Genomic DNA, 25,265 nt, shown 5'->3' with positions numbered 1-25,265 from the left:
CTTAAAAGCAAGTGTTGTATTCGGTAAACATTTAAAGAATAAACCCATTTCGTCAGCATTAGAAACATCCTTACACTCATATTCTTCCAAAATCTTCTGGTATTGTTCCTCCAACTGTTGCAATCTTCTTCGCTTACATTAACACTTTCTCCACAAATAACCTTTTCCACAATTCTGTGGCACTTCTTAAATTTATCTAGCCACTCAGTGCTCACATTAAATTCTTTATGTCCAAGGGACTGTGCAAATTTCAGAGCTTGTTGCTTAATTATTAGGCTCGATATTGGGATATTCTTTTCACGTATCATTTGCACCCATTTTAGAACAGCTTTATCAACATCTTCGTATATACACAACTTAATTAGCTTCTTGTCTGCTTCTCCTTCAATGGCATTTAAAATTGATTCTCGATTTTTTAAAATTGTGATAAGCTGCTTGCAGGTATGCCATATTTCTCCGCAACATCTTTTTTCTTAAAACCCTGGTCAATATCATGAAGAAGCTTTACTTTATCATTAATACTTAAACACTTTCTCTTCGACATTGTTTCCGCAATTGTAAAAATTACTCAACTGCAGCTCTTGCCGATACACATACCGCAAACTTCGTGCGCTGGCCGTATAGTGAATTGTTAGTACCATCTACTCAATGATGTTCACTTGCCAATTCAACAGTATCACGTGACCCCTCCTAGCAATCACTTTGAAGAAATACACGACTTTGTGAATTTCTTTTATTCTGCTTTCATTCATATATACACAAAAGAAAATTTATGGTTAATGTATTCTGTATGTTACTTTTCAGAAAAAATAAATAAAAAATACAAGAGCATATAGCCTATGTGATTGATGACAAGCTGTTCTAAAAGAACGAAATTTAAAAAAAAAAAAAAAAAAAAAATCATGAAACTATCTACTGGAAGTCCAGTTAGATGAGAATGGACATATCATATAATGATTGACAGGAAGGTCACATGGTACGGTTGAGGTGCGAAGCAAATGCCACTCAGTAGGCGTTAATAAAATCCGACTATGGTAGCATTCTATGTATTGCCGTCACAGCACGCTAAACGTTTACCGCAGCGAATTTCGTTTTCCCCCTGAGCCAACATCAATTTACAAATCTACCCTATTTATTGTAAAGTTTATGACCACTTTTAAGAAACCCATTTGGTTTTATAACTGTAACAAAAATGAAACAAAGACCGTCCTACGGGCGTCAATGGCCACAAGTATTCACTAAAAGGATGATTAATTCCAGATGCTAATGCACAATTCGGAGGGAAGGGCGCCATATATTTGAGCGGCTGTTTAGCAGTAAATGCTTGAAAATCTTCAAAAATGCTTTTACTAATTTTTTTAAAAATTCGTTATAGAGAGACTAACACTTCACTATATGGGGTTAATTTTACATGTAATTTCGTTTCAAGGTGCAATTTTCTGCAAAAAAATTCATAATATAGAGAAATTCATTAAATAGAAGTTCGTAATAGAGAAGTTCCACTGTTTGTATATATATATATATTTTTTTTTTTTAATTGCAGCAATGCAACAGACCATCAAAAATAACATTCACCAACAATCATCTCTATGGCAGTGATGTGTTATTTGTTCTATCTTATTTTTAAATTATTTAAATTTTTTTAAACAATTAAGCAGATTAAAAAATCATATCTCTCACTTACTGCTGGTGTACAAAGTACGGCAACAGCGGGAGGGAAATCTGATATTATCAAGGTATCCAGAGAGTATGGTATATCTGATATTACCAAGATAACTAAATATGGAATGAGACATTTTTAGACACATTAAACAAGGCTGTTTCAATACTATAGAATTGCAAAGGGATATCCCAATGCAAAGAACTTAAATAAATTTGTACAATTTACTATGTTCACTTTTCAATTATGGGTTCATTCTGCTTTGACTGAAGGCAGATGATAAGTTCCTGGCAGTAAGGCTCTTGAGCTTATATTTAGTTAGACATAAATACTGTTATCTACAGTTTCTGCTTAAGTTGCTAATATCATCTAAAATTGTATAGCATCATCTGAACAGATGAATCTGCTTTAAAAATCTGAGAAAATGCCACGACAGCTGTTTTGAAGAAACTGGCTTCTCATCAGCTAGATGGTGGTCTCTATTAACAGCTATCTATAATCAAAGAGTCACACAGTGTAAGGAAGAAAAACTTCCATTTAAACAAACAACAACCATTATGTGTGCCTTTAAACCTTAGAACTGGCTGTGTATGCCCTAAAAAGCGATACTATAGGATTGCAAGAGGATGTTTCAATGCAGAAGTTGAAATCAAATATACTCATATGCTTTACTGGGTTTTATTTTAAATCACAGGAATCATTCTGCTGCCACTTGAGACCAAGGCTGAATACTTGGTGCTAAGGCCTGGTCTTATGTTGAACTCATATGCAAATGCTATTATCACAACATAATATAGTTCAGCCTAAGCTTTTTAAGTTGTATAGCATAAAATTTTAAGATATCAGCAATACTAGAAATTACATTTATAGTGGACTCATCTGAAGAGGTGAATCTATTATAAATAACTCCAAGCCTTAGCACCATGTACTTGGCGTTGGTGTTTTTAGTAGGAGCACAATGATTTCCTAATGGAAAATCATATGCAGTAATCATCATCATCATCAGGCGAGGTCTCGGTGTCGAAGGTTCACAGTCATGATTCTCCAAAGCTTTCTGTCTCTTCAGATCAAAGAAATTTCTTCCTATTGAATCATTCCTTTAAGTTATCCTGGCCATTCTCTTCTCTTCTTGGCTCCCTTGTCATTTCTCTCTCTCTCTCTCTCTCTCTCTCTCTCTCTCTCTCTCTCTCTCTCTCTCTCTCTCTCTCTCTCTCTCTCTCTCTCTCTCCCTCCCTCCCTCCCTCCCTCCCTCCCTCCCTCCACTGCAGTAACTAGTTTGTTTTCAGATGTCTCATGATATGTCCAGCATACATCCACTTCCTTTTCATCAATTCTTTCAATAAACTGTAGTCACTTCCCATTCTCCTCCAAATTTCTTTATTCCTAATCTTATCAGTCCATTTTGAATTTTCAGCATTACAGTAACAGTACTTGCCATATAGTGCAAGGAAACCACAGGCTTATGCTGCACTGGCCAAAAAAAAAAAACCACAACCAAGTAGATAAGAAACAAATTATATGCTTCCCTCCACACACGGGTAAGTATCCAGCTCACCTTTGAATTTATTCAAACTATCAGCCTCAACTACCTGAAAGGGCAACTTGTTCCAGCAATCAATGATTTACTGGATAAAAGAAAACTTCCTCAATCTAATCTAAACCTCAACCCCTGTAATTTGAATTTATGGCCACTAGTTCTGGAATTTTTTATAACAGTGAGAATTCCACCTTCATTCATTTTACTAATCCCTCTCAGAGTCTTGTAAACCTCAATCATGTCACCACTGAGGTGCCTGGTTACCAAGCTCTGTAGCCCACACAATCAATCTTTCATCAAGCGATCATCCTTCTGCCAATCTCACCATTCGAGTTGCCCATCTTTGGACCCTTTCAAGAAGCTCAGTGTCTTTTTTCAGATGAGGTCTCCATACTTGAACACAGTATTCCAAATGTGGTCTCACAATTGCCTTATACGGTGGGATTATGACCTCCCTATCTCTACAGGATAACGTTCAATAAATCATCAACAGGACACAATGGGCTTTCCTAGTTGCCTGTTTACACTGTTCAAAAAACTTCAATCTGCCTGCAGGGCCATGCAAATGGGGTGCACTGGATGCGCTGCACCAGGGCCCCTAATCGAGGGAGCATAGAATTTTAAATGATTTTAAAAAATTTAGTAGATAAAATAATGCAATTTTGATAAGTATTTTTATTTTTTAATAACAATTTAAAGTATTAAAGCTTTTGTGGACCTTTGTCAATTAATAAAATAATTTTGGAAATATTCCGTGTCACCTTTTTTTCCCTATTAATTATTTTTTTAACAATCAGATGCTGGACCTATCATTAAAAATGTGAACTGGTGACCTTAAAATGAATGGATCCTTCAGGACCCATTCATTTTACGTTTCAAATATTTACAATTTAACAAAATAAAACAAATAACCGTTTAATGAATATTTTATTGTTTACCCTAAGGAACACTGTACATACCATATGTTATTCAAAATTCAAATATAGTTTAAATGTAAATAACGTCAGAAGTTCAAATTCAATCACTAAATTTGGAAAGGAGTGCTAATGATAGCATGGCTCCACTGTGTAGTGCACCAACCAGTAGTGTAGCTATGCCAATGCAGCTGCACTGTGGGCCCAAGCTTCAAATGTGCCCATGAAATTTGGAGAACAGATTCATTTCTCAAGATAATTAATGAATTTCATTCATAAATGAGCAATTTTTTTAAAATTAAACAAAAAACATTCTATCAACTTAATGACTGGCTGCCCGAGTATTGTTTAGACTGATGCCATGCTTATAGAAATATTAGTAAATAGATCGCCGTGAAATATTCAGCAAAACCAGTGTCAAATATAAATATATATCAGTCTGATTGTATTCTAGTGTTGGGAATTTATTTTACATTTTTTGTGTGTATGCATACTCTGTTGTCAGAGGGCAATATGTTTTATTTCACAATACACAAATTTGTCACATAAGTCTATCTATGGCTAGTGTTGTCGCTTTAGCATTAGTAGAGGAATATGATGCAAGAAAGCAAGCTTATACAGCATCAGCCAAAAAAAAAAAACCACCCATTTCACCCCTCCATTCGTTCCAAATGCCTCTCCAGCTCAGCCTTCAATTTATTTAGGCTATCAGCTTCCACAACAAAAGATGGAAGTCTGTTCCACCAATCAACTAAAAGGCTGGCAAAAGGCTATAGTGTCTTTCATGCTAGAGATAGCCTTTTTTTATTTATCTGAAATGAAAAACTAAAAGGACTAGGATGAGTTATTACTATGCTAACTAGAAACACATCTAAATTGTGGATCCTTTGATCCTCGCATTTGACATTTTAAAACTGACTAGAGAATTGGGAGGAACCCTTCCTGTAATTAACATTTATTCCACGGTGTTCAGAGAGCGGAATAAACAATGACCAGGCAGAGTAAAGCAGACTCTACTTCAGTCCCTCCAAAGCATGTAGTTTCATTAAATTTATGGTTTCGAGGTTCATTTGCCATTTTCACAACTACAGTCTACCCTTGTCTACTGCTTTGTTTCTGTACAGCCAACAGGACTTGGACTTTGTCGCTGGCTATGACTATTACATTTTAAAATCCTTTTATATGGATCTGTTCTGTTTTCGTTTGTGGTGGGAAAATTTGCTGCAAAGTTACTTGAAGATTTTCCAATCACACAGAGATTTCCATTTGTTTTATTGGCAGAGAAAGTAAAGTTCTGCAGCTGTTATCAAACATCATGTAATATTCAGTGATTCTACATTTTCAAGTTTCTCAGAGCATGAAAAAGATTTACCCATTACCATCATTATTTTCTAACTTGTAATAGAAAAGCTGAAGATGTAAGTAAATTAATTATTCCAATTTTGTTAGTTTATATGATGGACCATTCACAAATTATGAATGATTCATGACGTCGGCGAGCGTCCAACATTGTCCAGTTTTGATACTATATATTACTCATTGCTGTAGATTTATTTTTTTATTTTATTTTTTACTATTCTTTGCATTTTGTTACAATTTAATAGAACGATTTAAAATTTTATTACTCTGGTGTCAGTAATTTTTTCTTTTTATTGTAAATTTTTTGCTGGATCATTTATGGATCAGGAAAACATTATAATATGAATTTCAAAAAGTTATTTTTCCAGTCCGTTAGTTTTTTTTTTTTTTTTTTATTTTGCGCTCAGTGAACAATGAATGTGCACCTCTGAATAGAGAAATATGTTGATTTGCTTTATGTGCACAATCCAACGCTAACTTTGTAGTGATTCTGTAATAAGTGCTTTTATTATTCCATGTAAGTGAATTTATTATTCCAGTTTTCATAAGTTTACATGATGGATCACTCACAAATTTTGAATGGTCCATGACGTCGGCAATTGTCAAACATTGTATAGTTTGTGATACTAATATATGTTACTCACACATTGCTGTAGATTTATTTTATTTTATTTACTATTCTTTGCATTTTGTTACAGTTTGACAAACTGATTTGTAATTTTATTATTCTGATGTCAATAATTTTTTTATTGAAAATTTGTTGCTGGATCATTTACAGATCAGAGAAAGATATAATATGAATTTCTACCAGTCACTCAGAACTCTTAAAGTTCCTTCCTTTGAAATTCGACTTTCTGCAGTCTAACGTTCCTAATATAGCGGATTGCTTTATGGGTTCACTTTTTGAATTATGGAGTATCCTTCCCAAAACATAGATGCAGTAACTTAAATCATTGATTTCTGCATCGTTTCTGTTCTGAATAAGTGTAACATGTGTTAATGAAAATTTGTCCTTTTTTGTTTGTCATGATTCAATTACTTTGAGTAGGTAAGTATTATTTTTTTTTTTTTTTTTTTGCTGGTGAATTTTATATTAAACCATAGTGTGCAATTTTGCCTCTTTGTGAAAATGAGTGAAAAATAGATTCAACACTTTCGTGATCAATGAACACTAAATATAAGAACTGGCTCCTGCAAATTACATGGTGATTATTTAAAGTGTTTTTGCAAATATTGAAAATGCATGCTGACAACCAAATTAAGTGATATGAAGAGCATCATAAAACAAAGCACAAGAAAGTTAAAGAGCCCATTAGATTTAAGCATCATAGCGTATTGGCATTCAATGAAATTGGGGAGACAAAAGTTGTAAAGGCAGAAAGCAGCATAGCATTTTTCATAGCTGTGCATTGTGCATCAAGGGTAGTTGATCATTTGAGAGACATTTGCAAATTACGTTTTTCAGAAAGCAGGGAATGTACGGACTTCAAATTGCAAAGAACAAAATGTCAAATTGTTTGTCGAGGAATTAGCATTAGCATTAGTAGAGGCATTTGATGCAAGAAAGCAAGCTTATGCAGCATCAGCCAAAAAAAAAAAAAAACCCACTTCCACTTCACCCATCTGTTCGTTCAAAATACCTGTCCAGCTGAGCCTTAAACTTATTTAGGCTATCAACCTCCACCACAAGGGATGGAAGTCTGTTCCACCAACCAACCACCCGCTGGCTAAAGGCAAATTTCCGCACGTCTATCCTACATCTGTCCTTCCTCAATTTGAATTTATGCCCCCTCAGGTGATTTTTCTGAGCTAGAGGAAGAATCCCATTAGCATTGAGCATGCTTAAACCATTCAAGGCTTTATACACCTCTATCAGATCACCTCGCTGGTGCCTAGTCTCCAGACACTGTAATCTGCAAAACTTAAGCCTTTCTTCATAAGAGCACCCCTTTGTTCCATTCACTAATCTTGTTGCCCTTCTCTGTACTCATTCCAGCAGCTCTACATCCTTCTTGAAATGAAGCCTCCAGACCTGTATACAGTACTCTAGGTGTGGCCTGACCATTGCCTTATACAATGGAATAATCACCTCCTTATCCCTGCTGGAAAAATTCTTGTATATCATTGACAATACTCCATGAGCTACTCTTGCAGCCCGTCTGCCCTGCTCAGAGAATTTCATATCTGCCTGCACAACCACCCCCAGGTCCCTTTCATTCTCTACCACTGTCAGTGTAGTACCACAGAGTTGATACGTTGCTCTGGGGTTGCTGTTTCCCATGTGTAGTACTTTACATTTGTCAGTGTTAAACTTCATTTGCCACCTCTCAGCCCATCTGCTCAACCTTTCCAGATCCTGTTGCAGCAGCATAGTGTCAGTAGTGTCCTTGACAACCCTGCCAACCTTTGTATCGTCTGCAAACTTGGACATTAAGCTTGATATACCATCATCAATATCATTTATAAATACAGAAAACAATAATGGACCCAACACTGAGCCCTGAGGGACTCCACTAATAACATTACTCCACGATGAGCAGTGTCCATTGATTACCACTCTCTGTCTTCTCCCCCTCAACCACCCCTTTATCCATAGCAGCAATTTGCCTCCAATGTCACACTGCTCCAATTTGTGTAGCAGTCTTCCATGTGCAACAGTATCAAAAGCCTTTCTAAGATCCAAGTATATAATATCAAAGTTATTCCCTGCATCCAGTTCTTTTGTGACTGCATCATAGTATCCAATCAAGTTGGTCAGGCAAGACTTCCCCTTAACAAAACCATGCTGTGTCTGAGCTATAACTGAAGTCTTGTTTAAATGATCCTGCAGTGCTTCTTTAACCAGTGCCTCCATTAATTTTCCTGGAACAGAAGTTAAGCTCACAGGTCTATAATTACTTGTGTCAGACTTTTGATCCTCCTTTGTGAATTGGGGTCACATTTGCACATTTCCAGTCTATGGGTACCTCCCCTGAGTCCAAGGAAGTTCTCATAATTATGGCTAAGGGTTTGCTTACTTCCTTTGCTGCCTCCTTTAATATAACTGGATAGATCCCATCCACAACGGGTGCTTTTCTTGTGTTTATCTTCAACAGTTTCTCCTCCACTTTACTCCCAGTTATTTCAAGATTCTGTAGCTTACTGCTAGAGTTGAATACACCTCTGGCATTCCCCTTGCTGAATAACTCCTCATGTGTGAATGTCGATGCAAAATATTCATTTAGTTTGTTAGCTACCTGAGCAGGATCATCAACAGTTGACCCATCAATATCAAGTGGACCAATCTGATTCATCCCCTTCCTTCTAGAGTTTACATAAGTAAAGAACTCTTTGCTGTTTTTCTTTGCATCCCTTGCCAAGGATTTCTCGTAATCTGCCTTCGCCTGCCTAACCTCCTTTGTAACTTGGTTGCATATCAACTTGTATCTATCATAGGCTTCTGTGTCATGTGTTAATTTGTAAGTATCCCATGCATTTTTCTTCTCTGCCATATGCCTCATTAGTTCATCTGACATCCATTTTGGCCTAAACCTTGAACAATATTTCTTAGTTGGTATGTAAAGCCTAGTAGCTTCCAAGATAAGTTCTTTGAATGCTTCCCATTTTGAATTTGCTGTTGCTAATATCATCAGTTGGTCCCACTGTATAGAATTTAAATACTGTCTCAGTCCATCGTAGTCGCCTTTACGGACGCAATAACCCTTCCCTTTACCCCTAATGATAGTTACCTCTTTGAGTAAATCCCACTTCAGCACACTGTGATCACTGCCACCTAGTGGTTCATTTATCTGCAGATTCTTAATGCATGAAGAATCACTGCTGATAATCAAATCAAGAGTATTAATCTCTCTAGTTGCCTCCCGAACATGCTGATGTAGAAAACAATTATCCAATAAATGCACAAAAGCACTGCTAGTGTGTGAGTAACCAGCCCCCAAATTCGAGTCAATATCTGGGAAATTAAAATCTCCCATTATAAGACTCTCTGATTTACTGGCCCACTCTATTTCCCTGTACAGTTCCTTATTATACTCATCAGAGTCATTAGGCCTATAGCACACTCCTACTCTCAATTTTGATCTCCCAATGCTTATGTCACACCAAACTGACTCAACACTGCACTGTCCAGCGATGTCGACTGGCTTCACTTCCTTGGTTTTTATGTGTTTCTTAACTAATAGCATAACCCCTCCCCCCTTCCTATCCTGTCTATCCTTTCTATAGACGTTGTACTCCCCAAATTGCAGTTCTGCATCCCTTATATCTGTGTGACACCACGTCTCTGATATCCCAACAATATCTGCCTTTGATGTTTTGAGCAATACCTGAAATTCATCAAATTTATTTACTAAACTCCTAGCACGCAAGTATACCTACACCTGTTTCTATTCTTAGCTACCCTAACACAACCCATGTGTTTACTTGTACCGCAATGGCTCCCAGCAGTCTCTGAAATACCATGCATCTTGTTTTTCAGGCTTCTGCTCATTCTAATAGAATGCAGTGCAAGAATCTCTTTCACCTCTGCCAGTGGCTACTGTCAATCTATTGGTCTTTGTCTCCCCCCAAGCTAGCAGTTTTCCGACCCACCTAACACTGCCTCGATAGCATCAGCAAATATTCTTGCACCCTTTCTATTTAAGTGTATCCCATCCCTGTAGAAGCAAATTAGGGATGGCAAACAGATGTTTGGATAAAAATGTAGAAGAGAATTTACAAGAACGTAATTTTTCACGTAAAGTTTTGGAGAGGCTTATCAAAATAACTCTAAAATTATCAAAAAATTCAATCGGATTTAGAGGTCATCGAGAGAGTTTAAAAGATACATATAATGGAAACATTTTGTCTGGTTGAAAATTTTTAGCCAAATATGATGACACTATGAGACGTGTTAAATTTGTGTCTTGGCACATCAAAATATCTAAGTTATAAAATACAAAATGAGTTGACAGAATGTTTGAATTTGTATTTGAAAAAACAATTAATAATGCAAATAAAAGCCTCTCCTTTCTTTTCTGTCATATTAGACACAACTCAAGACATTTCAAAAAAACATCAGCTGAGCATTATCTGTCAATACGTCAAAATTTTAAACAGCGATATTGGAAATAAACCTACATGATTAAAAATTGAGGAGTCTTTTCTTGATTTTGTTCATCTAACCCAGTGGTTCCCAAAGTATCGAGATTTATGGACCCCTTTAAAAAAGTTTGCAGACCCATATACATACTAATCATATATACAGGGTGTTTCAGTTAAACGTTTCAGAACTTCTAAGAGGGGTAGGGTACATCCTGACAACTCGAAATCATATAGCAATGTGGGGTCGGAAATGCTTTCCTGAAGCGGTATTGTACACAGAATTCGTCGTGCGACGTCGTGCAGCACAGATTCGATTTTCGGTCAATGTATGGGCCGGTATTATGGGAGATCACCTCACCGGACCTTAGCTGTTACCGTGTCGTCTAACCGGACCTATCTACTTGATCTTTCTGCAGCAAGTATTGCCACAACTTTTGAGAGATGAACAGATTTCTGCATCGACGCAACAGACAATGTGGTTCCAACACGATGGAGCCCCTGCCCATTATAGCGGAGATGTTCGTAACTACCTGGATGTCACATTTGGTCAACAGTGGATCGGACGTGATGGTCCCGTGCGTTGGCCTGCTCGGTCACCCGACCTATCATGTCTTGATTTTTATTTCTGGGGTCATATGAAATCGCTAGTTTATGACACCCCTGTTGACAATGCTGAGGAACTGGTTGCAAGAATCGCAGTAGCTGCCGAAGAAATTCGAAATTCGCCTGGAGTATTCCAGAATGTTCGGATGTCCATGCGTCGGAGATGTGAGGCGTGCATTGTAGCCCGTGGAAGAAACTTCGAACACTTACTTTAATCCATGTACCTTTTGCTTCTTTTCATGTATTATTAAAACGATTTCTCACTTACGGTCTCTTTTCTTTATGGTGCTTCTGGGTACAACACCGCTTCAGGAAAGCATTTCCGACCCCACATTGCTATATGATTTCGAGTTGTCAGGATGTACCCTACCCCTCTTAGAAGTTCTGAAACGTTTAACTGAAACACCCTGTATATATATAAGTATGTAAGAATAGATAAGTCTGATAAAGTATCATACCGTGCTTATTTATTTTTATCCATCAACTGAAACTTTAATTTTAAATTTAATTTAACATATATATATATATATATAAATATAATATGTCTGTGTGCGTGTACAACTAAAATAAAAATTAAATAAGTGCCGGTAGCGTGGAAACCAATGGAGCAAAAATAAACCAGACTTTATAAAACAAATAGTAGTAGTAGCAGTGGCATTTGATGCAAGAAAGCAAGTGTATGAGTTTATGCAGCATCAGCCAAAAAAAAAAAAAAAATCGCACCATTCCCTCCAAATGCCTGTCCAGTCCCTCCTTAAATTTATTCAACCTATCAACTTCCACAACGACAGATGGAAGTTTGTTCCAGCAATCAACCAACCACCCGCTGGCTAAAGGCAAATTTCCGCACATCTAATCTCCATCTGTCTTTTCTTAATTTGAATTTATGCCCCCTTAGGTTCGTATCTGAACAAGTGGAAGGATCCCATCAGAATTCAGCGTGCTCAACCCATTCAAGGCCTTATACACCTCAATCAGATCACCGCGCAGGTGCCTAGTCTCCAGCCACTGCAATTTGCATAACTTAAGCCTCTCTTGGTAAGAGGATCCCTTCATTCCCCTCACCAATCTTGTTGCCCTTCTCTGTACACGCTCAAGTAAATCTACATCCTTCCTAAAATGAGGCCTCCAGACCTGTACACAGTACTCAAGGCGTGGCCTGACCATTGCCTTATACAGAGGGATAATCACCTCCTTCTCCCTGCTAGCAAAATTCCTATATATCATTGACAAAACCCCATGACCTGCCTTGGCAGCCTGTCTGCATTGCTCAGAAAACTTCATATCTGACTCCACAATTACTCCCAGGTCTTTTTCATTTTCTACCACCTTAAGTGTAGTACCACACAGTTGGTACGTTTCTCTGGGGTTACTTCTACCCATACGCAGTACTTTGCATTTGTCAACGTTAAACTTGAATCGGGGAATCAAGATGAGGACATTGCAAAAGAAAACTTTCACTTTATAATTTTGTTGGTCATGTATTGTAGTTAGTTTACACTTTCCGAACTTAGTGATATTTCACATAATTCAGAACTGGTGCTAGTCAGAGGGAGCTGCTAAATTTCATCTAATTGGCTTTTTCTAAAACATTTTTTCGTTATTTGATATTGTATTTTCTGCTTTTTCTAAATTACTTTAGGAATGTTTTCTTCTGCAATACCCTCATCTTGATGCCCCCTTGATTTATTTTTGCTCCACTGGTTTACCATGCTATTGGCATGTATTTTATTGGATTTTTATTTTAATCATTACAAGTGGAATGTGCATTAATGCTGCCACTGAGGTTTGCTATACTAATTTTTCTTTTTTACTGTTCTTTTCTTTTTATGACAATTTTCTTTTCCTTTTTAATTAGTTTTCATACTATGCGTGTGTGTGGGTGGGTGTATACAATTATATATACTAATTTGAAATATGTATACAATTATATATACTAATCATATAGAAAATAAGTAATGTTCGGTAACAAAATTCATTGTGATTCTATCAGTATAATTTTTAAGAAAATAAACACATATTACTTGACACCTTCTGAAAGTTTTGTGAACCCTCTGGAACTGGTTAACGGAAACCAGTTTGGAAACACTAATCTAACTAAGCAAAACTACTGCAGGTATCATGATGACTTTGCAACACGCTGAAATCAGATTGGCATCTGTCTAAATGTCGGGGCCAAGGATATGATGGGGCTAATACTATGAGTGGAGTTTATTCCAGTGCACAAGCCCACATAAAAGAAATTGAACCAAATGCATTATATTTAACCCCAGGGGTTCACATCTGGTGAATCATCTGGTTCACATCTGGTGGGCTTGGCATGCCCATGGTCTTGAGCTGGATATCATTATTCTTCTCTTTCTTGGTGATTCCCTTCTGCTTCTGACTCTCTCTCTCTCTCTCTCTCTCTCTCTCTCTCTCTCTCTCTCTCTCTCTCTCAAGATAACTCAAGTTTTTTTTTTTTTTTTTTTTGGCTGGTGCAGCAAAAGCCTCAGGCTTTCTTGCACCATATGGCTAATGATGATAACAGTAATAATAATAACTAGGGAGCTGCACTCACTTCATTTGATAAAATAAAATACACAGCAGCTTTCGACTCTGTGTGTATTTCTTCCTCATCTATGAGTACATAAATACGTTACTATATACTATACGTTTACTTTCAGTAATTATAACAATATCATCTGCATACCTAATCCTATTGAAATTAATTGTCTTCTAAAGTTTTCGAAATTAATTCCTCACTATATAAGGTGAAGAAGGAGGGTAACCGCAATCAACCTCGTCTTATGTCGCATTTGACCATGAACCACTCTGTCATTTTGTTATTTATTCCGAAAGCAGCAATCTGTTCTTGGTATAAGTTCCGAATAAATCTTAAATCCTTTCTCTCAATTCCTATCTTCTTAAGCATACTGAGCATTATCCAATGGTCGAGCCTGTAAAATGCAGTTAGAAAGAATGTTCAAAACAGTGGATAAAATTTATTTATTTTAGCCTTAAAGAACCAATCTCTTTGCCTATTCCTTCTGTCTCACTTCTCCTTTAACCTTTATTGGATGTGCCAAAATGAACAGCTGCATTCAAAATGCACCCAAGCAGTGTGCCATAATGCGCATAAGTGGTCAGTCTCAAGCAGTCAACCAACAAGTTGCACACAGTTTTATTTGTTTTTTGCTTGTGTTGATGTTAGTTTATATACATGAATAAACTTTATATAAAATTCAGAGATTTGTTCTGATTTACAACTCAGCACAAAAGTACGTGTTTTTAAATTTAGCAAAGAATTCAAACTTTTAATTGTCAACCATTATGTACAAACTTTCAGAATGCTCAGAATGTCAGAATGCTGATTTTTTTTTTTTTTTTCAATATTTGGAAAATCGTGGAACATTGAAAAAGTTCTCTCGCATTTAGGTAGCAGTGAATGTATTAAACAGTTAAGCACACCCAATACTGGAAGTATAATTCTGCTTTCGAATATAATTTTTAAAAAAATCAGACATGAATTCAAAGTAAGGAAAGATAGATAACACTGGATATTTGGCAAATTTTCTTTTAGTCAAAAAGTTTTCAACTTCTGGAAGTAATAATAAAAATAAAATCTGATTATTTTTTTTTTTAAGCACCAGGAATGTATACAATAATACAATTTATCATAGAGTGATATGATACAATACAGATACATATCACGTAGTGACACGTTTTAAATACTACTTTTAATAGTAAAATTAGATAGGTCACTTGTAAAATATAGTACAGAGAAAATAAATTATATGAGCTTAACTCCTTCACTAGTGGCAAGAAATTTAACTACAAATTTGTTGGTATAACTTGTACAGATAATCCAAATATCAACACTCACTTTCTATCCTTTTCCTGATCCAACATACCGAATTGACTGGTGCTTTATGATTAACTAAAACACTGGTAACTGCTCCAGCTCCATCGTTAACCTTTAAAAAAGAAAAAAGTTTAAAATAGTAAAAAGCATAGTTAAAGGGAATGACATGGGTCTGTAATTACTGATGTCAATCATCTTTTGATCTCCCTTTGTGAAATGGGGATACACTTGCATATCTCCAGTCCACAGAGACCTCTCCTGAATCCAGAAATGCTCTCACAATTATGAATATGGGTTTGCTTCCTTTGCTGCCTCCCTTAATACAATTGAATACATCCCATTAAACACAGGTGCCTTTTATATGTTCAGCTTTGACAATTCCTCTTCCACTTTTCTCTCAGTTATCTCAAAATCATTTAGCACCCTGTTAGCATTTAGCATTAGCATTAGTAGAGGCATTTGATGCAAGAAAGCAAGCTTATGCAGCATCAGCCAAAAAAAAAAAAAACCCACTTCCACTTCACCCCTCTGTTGGTTCAAAATACCTGTCCAGCTGAGCCTTAAACTTATTTAGGCTATCAACCTCCACTACAAGGGATGGAAGTCTGTTCCACCAACCAACCACCCGCTGGCTAAAGGCAAATTTCCGCACGTCTATCCTACATCTGTCTTTCCTCAATTTGAATTTATGCCCTCTCAGGTGATTATTCTGAGGTAGAGGAAGAATCCCATCAGCATTGAGCATGCTCAAACCATTCAAGGCTTTATACACCTCTATCAGATCACCAGCGAGGTGATCTGATAGAGACCAGACACTGTAATTTGCAAAACTTAATTACAGCAGCTCTACATCCTTCTTGAAATGAGGCCTCCAGACCTGTATACAGTACTCTAAGTGTGGCCTGACCATTGCCTTATACAAGGGAATAATCACCTTCTTATCCCTGCAGGAAAAATTCCTGTATATCATTGACAATACTCCATGAGCTACTCTTGCAGCCTGTCTGCACTGCTCCGAGAACTTCATATCTGCCTGCACAACCACCCCCAAGTCCCTTTCATTCTCTACCACTGTCAGTGTAGTACCACAGAGTTGATACGTTGCTCTGGGGTTGCTGTTTCCCATATGTAGTACTTTATATTTGTCAATGTTAAACTTCATTTGCCACCTCTCAGCCCCATCTGTTCAACCTTTCCAGATCCTGTTGCAGCAGCATAGTGTCAGTAGTGTCCTTAACAACCCTGCCAACCTTTGTATCGTCTGCAAACTTGGACATTAAGCTTGATATACCATCATCAATATCATTTATAAATACAGAAAACAATAATGGACCCAACACTGAGCCCTGAAGGACTCCACTAATAACATTAGTCCACGATGAGCAGTGTCCATTGATTACCACTCTCTGTCTTCTCCCCCTCAACCACCCCTTTATCCATAGCAGCAATTTGCCTCCAATGTCACACTGCTCCAATTTGTGTAGCAGTCTTCCATGTGCAACAGTATCAAAAGCCTTTCTAAGATCCAAGTATATAATATCAAAGCTATTCCCTGCACCAGTTCTTTTGTGACTGCATCATAATATCCAATCAAATTGGTCAGGCAAGACTTCCCCTTAACAAAACCATGCTGTGTCCGAGCTATAACTGAAGTCTTGTCTAAATGATCCTGCAGTGCTTCTTTAACCAGTGCCTCCATTAATTTTCCTGGAACAGACGTTAAGCTCACAGGTCTATAATTACTTGTGTCAGCCTTTGATCCTCCTTTGTGAATTGGGGTCACATTTGGGGAGGTACCTCCCCTGAGTTCAAGGAAGCTCTCCTAATTATGGCTAAGGTTTTGCTTACTTCCTTTGCTGCCTCCTTTAATATAACTGGATAGATCCCATCCACCCCGGGTGCCTTTCTTGTGTTTATCTTCAACAGTTTCTCCTCCACTTTACTCCCAGTTATTTCAAGATTCTGTAGCTTACTGCTAGAGTTGAATACACCTCTGGCATTCCCCTTGCTGAATAACTCCTCATGTGTGAATGTCGATGCAAAATATTCATTTAGTTTGTTAGCTACCTGAGCAGGGTCATCAACAGTTGACCCATCAATATCAAGTGGACCAATCTGATTCATCCCCTTCCTTCTAGAGTTTACATAAGTAAAGAACTCTTTGCTGTTTTTCTTTGCATCCCTTGCCAAGGATTTCTCGTAATCTGCCTTCGCCTGCCTAACCTCCTTTGTAACTTGGTTGCATATCAACTTGTATCTATCATAGGCTTCTGTGTCATGTGTTAATTTGTAAGTATCCCATGCATTTTTCTTCTCTGCCATATGCCTCATTAGTTCATCTGACATCCATTTTGGCCTAAACCTTGAACAATATTTCTTAGTTGGTATGTAAAGCCTAGTAGCTTCCAAGATTAATTCTTTGAATGCTTCCCATTTTGAATTTGCTGTTGGTAACATCATCAGTTGGTCCCACTGTATAGAATTTAAATACTGTCTCAGTCCATCGTATTCGCCTTTACGGAAGCAATAACCCTTCCCTTTACCCCTAATGGTAGTTACCTCTTTGAGTAAATCCCACTTCAGCACACTGTGATCACTGCCACCTAGTGGTTCATTTATCTGCAGATTCTTAATGCATGAAGGATCACTGCTGATAATCAAATCAAGAGTATTACTCCCTCTAGTTGCCTCCCGAACATGCTGATGTAGAAAACAATCATCCAATAAATCCACAAAAGCCCTGCTAGTGTGTGAGTGACCAGCCCCCAAATTCCAGTCAATATCTGGGAAATTAAAATCTGCCATTATAAGACTCTCTGATTTACTGGCCCACTCTATTTCTCTGTACAGTTTCTTATTATACTCATCAGAGTCATTAGGCCTATAGCACACTCCTACTCTCAATTTTGATCTCCCAATGCTTATGTCACACCAAACTGACTCAACACTGCACTGTCCAGCGATGTCGACTGGCTTCACTTCCTTGGTTTTTATGTGTTTCTTAACTAATAGCATTTACCCCTCCCCCTTCCTATCCTGAATAAACTTCTGGCAAACCCTTCCCCAAAGAATTCCTTGTGTGTGAATTCAAAATACCTATTGAGTTCGTCATTAACCTGAACGAGATCAATCAACAGTTAATCCATTCACACCTTGTCAACCAATGTAATTTAACCCTTTCCTTCTACTGTTAATAAAATTGAAGTCATAGCTGCATTTTTTTGCATTCTTTGCCAGAGCCTTCTCGTAACCTGCCTTGGCTTGCCAAATTTCCTTTTAGATTTGATTATAGTTTATATCGACCATAGGCCACTGTAGCACTCAAAAATTTATATGCACCGCATGCATTTTCTTCTCTGCCACAGGTCTAATCAATTCATTTGACATTCATTTAGGTCTAAGCCTTGAACAGGATTTCTTATTTGGTATGAAAAGCCAAGGAGCTACTATAATTACTTCCCTCCATGCTTCCCATTTAAAATTTGCTGTTGATAACATGATCGGTTAGTCCCACTACACTGTACTCATCTCACGAAAGCAAGTCTTTCACTTTACCCTTGACAGTAGTTATATGTCTTTAAGTAAATCCTACATCAGTAGACTGTGATCACTGCCACCCAGTGGGTCTTTTACCTACTGATTCTTAATGCATGAAGAGTTCCTGCTGATAATCAGATCAAGAGTACTGCTTCCTCTTCTAGCCTCTCTAACATACTGCTGCAGAAAAATGTCATCCAATAAATCCACAAAAGTCTTGTTACTGTGTGAGTGACTAATCCACAAGTTCCAGTCAATAACTGAAAAATTAAAATCTCCAATTATATATATTCTGATTTACTGGCCGACTATTTCTCTGTATAGTTGTTTGTTATACTCACCACAGTCATTAGGCCTATAACAAACCCCTAATCTCATTTTTGTTTTCCCAGTGATTATGTCACGCCAAACTGACTCAACATTGCACTGGCCATCCATGTTGACTGGATGCACTGCCTTAGATTTAATATGCTTCTTAACCAAGAGCATTACCTCCCCCCCCCCAACCTCCTGTCCTTTCTGTACACATGTTCTATAGTTTTACAGTTTCTGGTAAATATTCAAGTGTTTGTTTGCATTGGGCTGTCATCGATTGTGTGGCATTTAATCATTTCTTGTTGGGTTTTTCTAATAATTATAAAAGTGTTTGGTGACTTATACTAACAAATTAATTAATTTTGAAAATCTTGTGTATTCTACATTGTTAGTAATGCTGGGCCACTATCTTGGTTCCCAGTTTGTTGTTTTCATGGAAATTGTGTTATTATCCTAGGAAGGAGGTAAAAGGTTCTTAATTTAACCGAGAACAATTTGTAATTTCAACAGTGTTTCACTGGGTATTAACGGATTTGTGATCCGTGGTTGGATTAACGAGCTTGTGAATTGGGTTACCTGTAGGCTGATGGATTAATTCATTAACTATGGATAGGAAGCAAAATCCTAGAGGTGGGGAGGTGGAAAGGAGGAAGATTTGAATTGAATGCTTTCACTCCCCCCCCTCTCATTCTAGAGTTCCAAGATTGCAAGGTGAAGTTTCTAAGAAATTACTTGATCCTAAACTTAAAGGTGTTAAAGTAGGTTACACGTTAGTTCAGAGTGCGGTTACAGGTTCCATGCCAGAAGGCAGTGAGCCAAGTACCTCATTAGGTGCTTAAGGGAATGTTGGAAGTCAGATTCAGGTTATAGATCAGGGAATTCAAATAGAGGAAATTAGAGAAGGTATCCAAGAGCCACAGTTAATGTCTGAACCAAAATTATTGGACCGCGTCAGATGTTATTGTTATTTGGTTTTTAGGAGTAGCATTAGCAGAGGCATATGATGCAAGAAAGCAAGCTTATTCAGCATCAGCCAAAAAAAAAAAAAAAAAACCCACTCCCATTTCACCCCTCCGTTCGTTCGAAATACCTGTCCAGTTGAGCTTTAAATTTGTTTAGGCTATCAACTTCAACAACAAGTGATGGAAGTCGGTTCCACCAACCAACCACCCGCTGGCCAAAGGCAAATTTCCGCACATCTATCCGACATCCGTCCTTCCTCAATTTGAATTTATGCCCTCTGAGGTGATTATTCTGAGAAAGATGAAGAATCCCATTGGCATTGAGCATGCTCAAACCATTCAAAGCCTTATACACCTCCATCAGATCACCTCGCCGGTGCCTAGTCTCCAGACTCTGTAATTTGCAAAACTTAAGCCTTTCTTCGTAAGAGCAACCCTTTGTTCCATTTACTAATCTTGTTGCCCTTCTCTGCACCCGTTCCAGCAGCTCTACATCCTTCTTGAAATGAGGCCTCCAGACCTGTATACAGTACTCAAGATGTGGCCTTACCATTGCCTTATACAAGGGAATAATCACCTCCTTATCCCTGCTAGAAAAATTCCTGTATATCATTGACAAGACACCATGAGCTACTCTTGCAGCTCGTCTGCACTGCTCAGAGAACTTCATATCTGCCTGCACAATTACCCCCAGGTCCTTTTCATTCTCCACCACTGTCAGTGTAGTACCACAGAGTTGATACGTTGCTCTGGGGTTACTGTTTCCCATATGCAGCACTTTACATTTGTCGATGTTAAACCTCATTTGCCACCTCTCAGCCCATCTGTTCAACCTTTCCAGATCCTGTTGCAGCAGCATAGCATCAGTATTGTCCTTAACGACCCTGCCAACCTTTGTATCATCTGCAAACTTGGACATTAAACTTGATATCCCATCATCAATATCATTCATAAACACCGAAAACAACAACGGACCCAACACTGAACCTTGAGGAACTCCACTAATAACATTAGTCCACGTTGAGCAGTGGCCATTGATTACCACTCTCTGTCTTCTGCCACTCAACCATCCCCTTATCCATAGCAGCAATTTGCCTCCAATGCCACACTGCTCCAATTTGTGCAGCAGTCTTCCATGTGCAACAGTATCAAAAGCCTTTCTAAGATCCAAATATATAATATCAAAGTTATTCCCTGCATCCAGTTCTTTTGTGACTACATCATAGTATCCAATCAAATTGGTCAGGCAAGATCTGCCCTTAACAAAACCATGCTGCGTCTGAGCTATAACTGAATTCTTGTCTAGATGATCCTGCAGTGCTTCTTTAACCAGTGCCTCCATTAATTTACCTGGAACAGAAGTTAAACTAACAGGTCTATAATTACTTGTGTCAGCCTTTGAACCTCCTTTGTGAATTGGGGTCACATTTGCACATCTCCAGTCCATAGGTACCTCCCCTGAGTCCAAGGAAGCTCTCATAATTATGGCTAAGGGTTTGCTTACTTCCTTTGCTGCCTCCTTTAATATAACTGGATAGATCCCATCCACCCCAGGTGCCTTTTTTATGTTTATCCTCAACAATCTCTCCTCCACTTTCCTCTCAGTTATTACAAAATCATCCAGCTCACTGCCAATGTTTACTTTACCTACATCATTCTCCTTCCTGAATAACTCCTCATGCGTGAATGTAGATGCAAAATACTCGTTTAGATTGTTAGCCACCTGAGCAGGATCCTCAACTGTTGAACCATCAATATCCAGTGGACCAATCTGATTCATCCCTTTCCTTTTCGAGTTCAAGTATGTAAAGAACTCTTTTCTGTTTTTCTTTGCATCCTTTGCAAAGGATTTTTCATAGTCTGCCTTTGCCTGCCTGATCTCCTTTGTGACTTGGTTACAGACCAACTTATATCTATCACAGGCTTCCATGTCACCCATTAATTTGTATGTATCCCATGCATTTTTCTTCTCTGCCACATGTCTCATTAGTTCATCTGACAACCATTTAGGCCTAAACCTTGAACAATATTTCTTAGTTGGTATGTAAAGCCTGGTAGCCTCCAAGATTAGTTCCTTGAATGCTTCCCATTTTGAGTTTGCTGTTGGTAACATCATCAGTTGGTCCCACTGTATAGAATTTAAATACTGTCTCAGACCATCATAGTCGCCTTTACGAAAACAAAAACCCTTCCCTTTACCTCTGATGGTAGTTACCTCCTTGAGTAAATCCCACTTCAACACACTGTGATCACTGCCACCTAGTGGTTCATTTATCTGCAGGTTCTTAATGCATGAAGAATCACTACTGATAATCAGATCAAGAGTATTGCTCCCTCTTGTTGCCTCACGAACATGCTGATGTAGAAAACAATCATCCAATAAATCCACAAAAGCCTTGCTAGTGTGCGAGTGACCAACCCACAAATTCCAGTCAATATCTGGGAAATTAAAGTCCCCCATTATAAGACTCTCTGATTTACTGGCCCACTCTATTTCCCTGTACAATATCTTATTATACTCATCAGAGTCATTAGGCCTATAGCACACTCCTACTCTCAATTTTGATTTCCCTATGCTTATGTCACACCAAACTGACTCGACGCTGCCCTGTCCATCGATGTCGACTGGCTTCACTTCCTTGGACTTTATGTGTTTCTTAATTAATAGCATAACCCCTCCTCCCCTCCTGTCCTGTCTATCCTTTCTATACACATTGTATTCCCCAAATTCCAGTTCCGCAATACTTATATCTGTGTGACACCACGTCTCTGATATCCCAACAATATCTGCCTTTGATGTTTTGAGCAATACCTCAAATTCATCAAATTTATTTACCAAACTCCTAGCATTGGTGTACACGCAGATATACATGCACCTGTTTCTATTCTTAGCTACCCTAACACAACCCATGTGTTTACTTGTACCGCAATGACTACCAGCAGTCTCTGAAATATCCTGCATCTTGTTTTTCAGACTTCTGCTCATTTCAATAGAAGCAGTGCAAGAATCACTTCCACCTCTGCCACTGGCTACTGTTAATCTATTAGTCCTTGTATCCCCCCCAACTAGCAGTTTTCCGATTCACCTAACACTGCCTCGACAGCATCAGCAAAAATTCTTGCACCCTTTCTATTTAAGTGTATCCCATCCCTGTAGAAGCAATCTCTCCTGTTAACAAGTACAGTCCAGGCTGAAAAAAATTCTACCCCTTGAGCCTTGCACAATCCCTCCAGGGCCGAATTGATCGACAAGGCTCTCATCATATACTCCCTCCTATCGTGTCTGGGCAGAATTGCAGAGTATTAGCAACTAAGGCCATATTGCGCCGGGGATATGCGGTGGTCATTTCCTGACCTTTCCACAACCTCCGTATTTGGTAGCACGGGCTAGAACCCCCGGTCTAATCAAGAAGCGTGTGCTATGCACTGCTGCTCCTTCCCACCTGGCTACGGAGGCGCCCGTAAACTCCAATACGCGTATTCTTACATGAAATTATGATAAATAAATAAACACGTATATATATTAGCTCACTTACCTGGGGGTCATAGATAGCCACAGCGTTGCAAGCTGCATAACAAATAAGATTATTATAGCCCCAATCGAGAGCATGAGGGCAACGATTACAAGCACAACTTGTGTAAACAACTTTCACATCCGGCGCCATATTTTAATAACACGCCACCTATACTTCACAAAAATTAAATAAATTAAAAAAAAAATAATAAAAAAAAAAAAAATAAATAATAAAAAAAAAAAAAAAAATATATATATATATATATATATATATATATATATAAAATTATTTTTATTGTTATGTGTAGAATGTAGTAGGAATATATCTATAATTTAACTATTGCTAATAATGAAAATAATAATAAATATATATATATATATATATATACACATACAGTATATAACGAAATCGCTCTCTTTCCCTTAACAAATTTCGTTAAACAGAAATTTCGTCATAAAGAATATGACCTTTTCAACAATGAAAAATACTGTAAATTCAGAAATATAATAAAAGATGAGAAATAATTCAGAAATAAGTGGGAATGAATAAATTTTCTAACATTTAAAAATTAATTTATTAATACATACACATTAAGAAATGACTACTTAGATAATGCGCACAATGTATTAGCACGCTTATTATCATTATTGTTGCTCTTAGATCATTTCCTCCCTGATTGGGGGATTCCACTCCGTGACAGGTACTGCTACCAAGTACACAGGGTGGTTGTCATGTCTGGTGTTACTGTTGGTCGAGGAAATCTCTGACTATCCTACAGGTGTTCAGGATTGCGACTTTCTGGAGTTCCTTGTAGGTGTTCGTTGGGAGACCTATTGCTGCTATGTAGAGTCTTTGGCATCATACCGGTGGAGGGCACGATGATCGGGATAGTCGATACTTCTTGCATATGCCACATCTCCTTCACTTCATATCTCAGGTTCGTGTACGGTACTTCCGAATTTTTTCCTCGTGGGTTTTCTGGACATTCCTAGTGTTGGGCACCGCTGTGTCAATCCGGTATGTAGCCTATTCCATCTTGTCCACAAGGGTTATGTCCGGTCTGTTGTGCGGGATGGTCTTATCCGTTATTATGGCGCGGTCCCAGTACAGCCTGTCGGTTCGGGTCTCTAGTACTGCCTGGGGTTCGTACTTGTAGTATGGTACACTTTCTTTGGTCAACTGGTATTTCCTCGCTAGCTTCTGCTGTATTATCCTGGCTACCTTATCTTGGATGGCTGTATTATCTTGGATGGCCAGCATGAATCCTTCAGTCTCGGGGAAGAGTGTTCCGATTGTGAGCCAAGCATTGGAAGCAATGTTATCGATATAATCTTGATGGAGGTCATTGTGGTGTCTGCCATGGAGTGTCTTCTTTGCCCATCTTTCTAACTTCGTTTCTTGTGCCGTCTGGGTGGGTCGGGGTTACTCGCTTAGGTTGAGTGGGGTATACGATTTATCTATCTTCCTTATGGCCTGGTGGAGTGGTGCTGTGTTGTTCTCGAAGTAATCCTTCAGGTTAACCATCGAAGTTTTGAGGCCCAATCCTCCCACTTTCCGAGCTATTGTTAGTCTCCCCACTGCTGACTTCGGGTGGTGTTGGCAGCTCTTGGTCATCATTGTCTTTGTTTTCTAGCTCGATGTTAGTCCAATCTATCACTCCGAAGGTGTATGTTAGTACTGGAGCTGCACAGGTGTTTATGGCTTTAACTGTGTTCCCTCCGTTCAATTTTGCTTTCAGCAGGCTTCTGAGTCTCTGATGATTTTTCGGTCAGGCATTTCTTGATTTCCTTCTGCTCTTACTGCTGAGCCTGCGTCATCCCTAGGTATTTGTAGGTCTCTACTTCTGTCATAGATTCGATCTCTTTACCAGTCAGCAGCTGGTAGTTTCGGCCAACTAATTTACCCTGGTGCAGAGTGTGGGTCTTGCATTTGTCTAA

At 38.2% G+C, this 25,265-nt stretch overlaps 1 protein-coding gene across 1 annotated transcript in view; it reads right to left on the bottom strand.

Annotated features, from left to right (window-relative positions):
• Elp2 (elongator complex protein 2) overlaps positions 1-23,478 on the bottom strand; it is a 407,540-nt gene extending 384,062 nt beyond the window's left edge. Inside the window, exons 1-2 of the mRNA XM_090382492.1 lie at positions 23,350-23,478; positions 15,021-15,111 (exon numbers count right to left, since the gene is read on the bottom strand). Coding sequence (XP_090238618.1) covers positions 15,021-15,111; positions 23,350-23,478 — 220 coding nt within the window. The remainder of the gene's footprint in view (positions 1-15,020; positions 15,112-23,349) is intronic.
• Positions 23,479-25,265: the final 1,787 nt, after the last annotated feature.

This window comes from Mastigoproctus giganteus, chromosome 1, assembly GCF_048544385.1.
Source record: "Mastigoproctus giganteus isolate SK-2022 chromosome 1, ASM4854438v1, whole genome shotgun sequence".
Lineage (NCBI taxonomy): Eukaryota > Metazoa > Arthropoda > Arachnida > Uropygi > Thelyphonidae > Mastigoproctus > Mastigoproctus giganteus.
The sequence above is the reverse complement of the archived record's forward strand: the minus strand, read 5'-3'. Positions and strand labels throughout refer to the sequence as shown.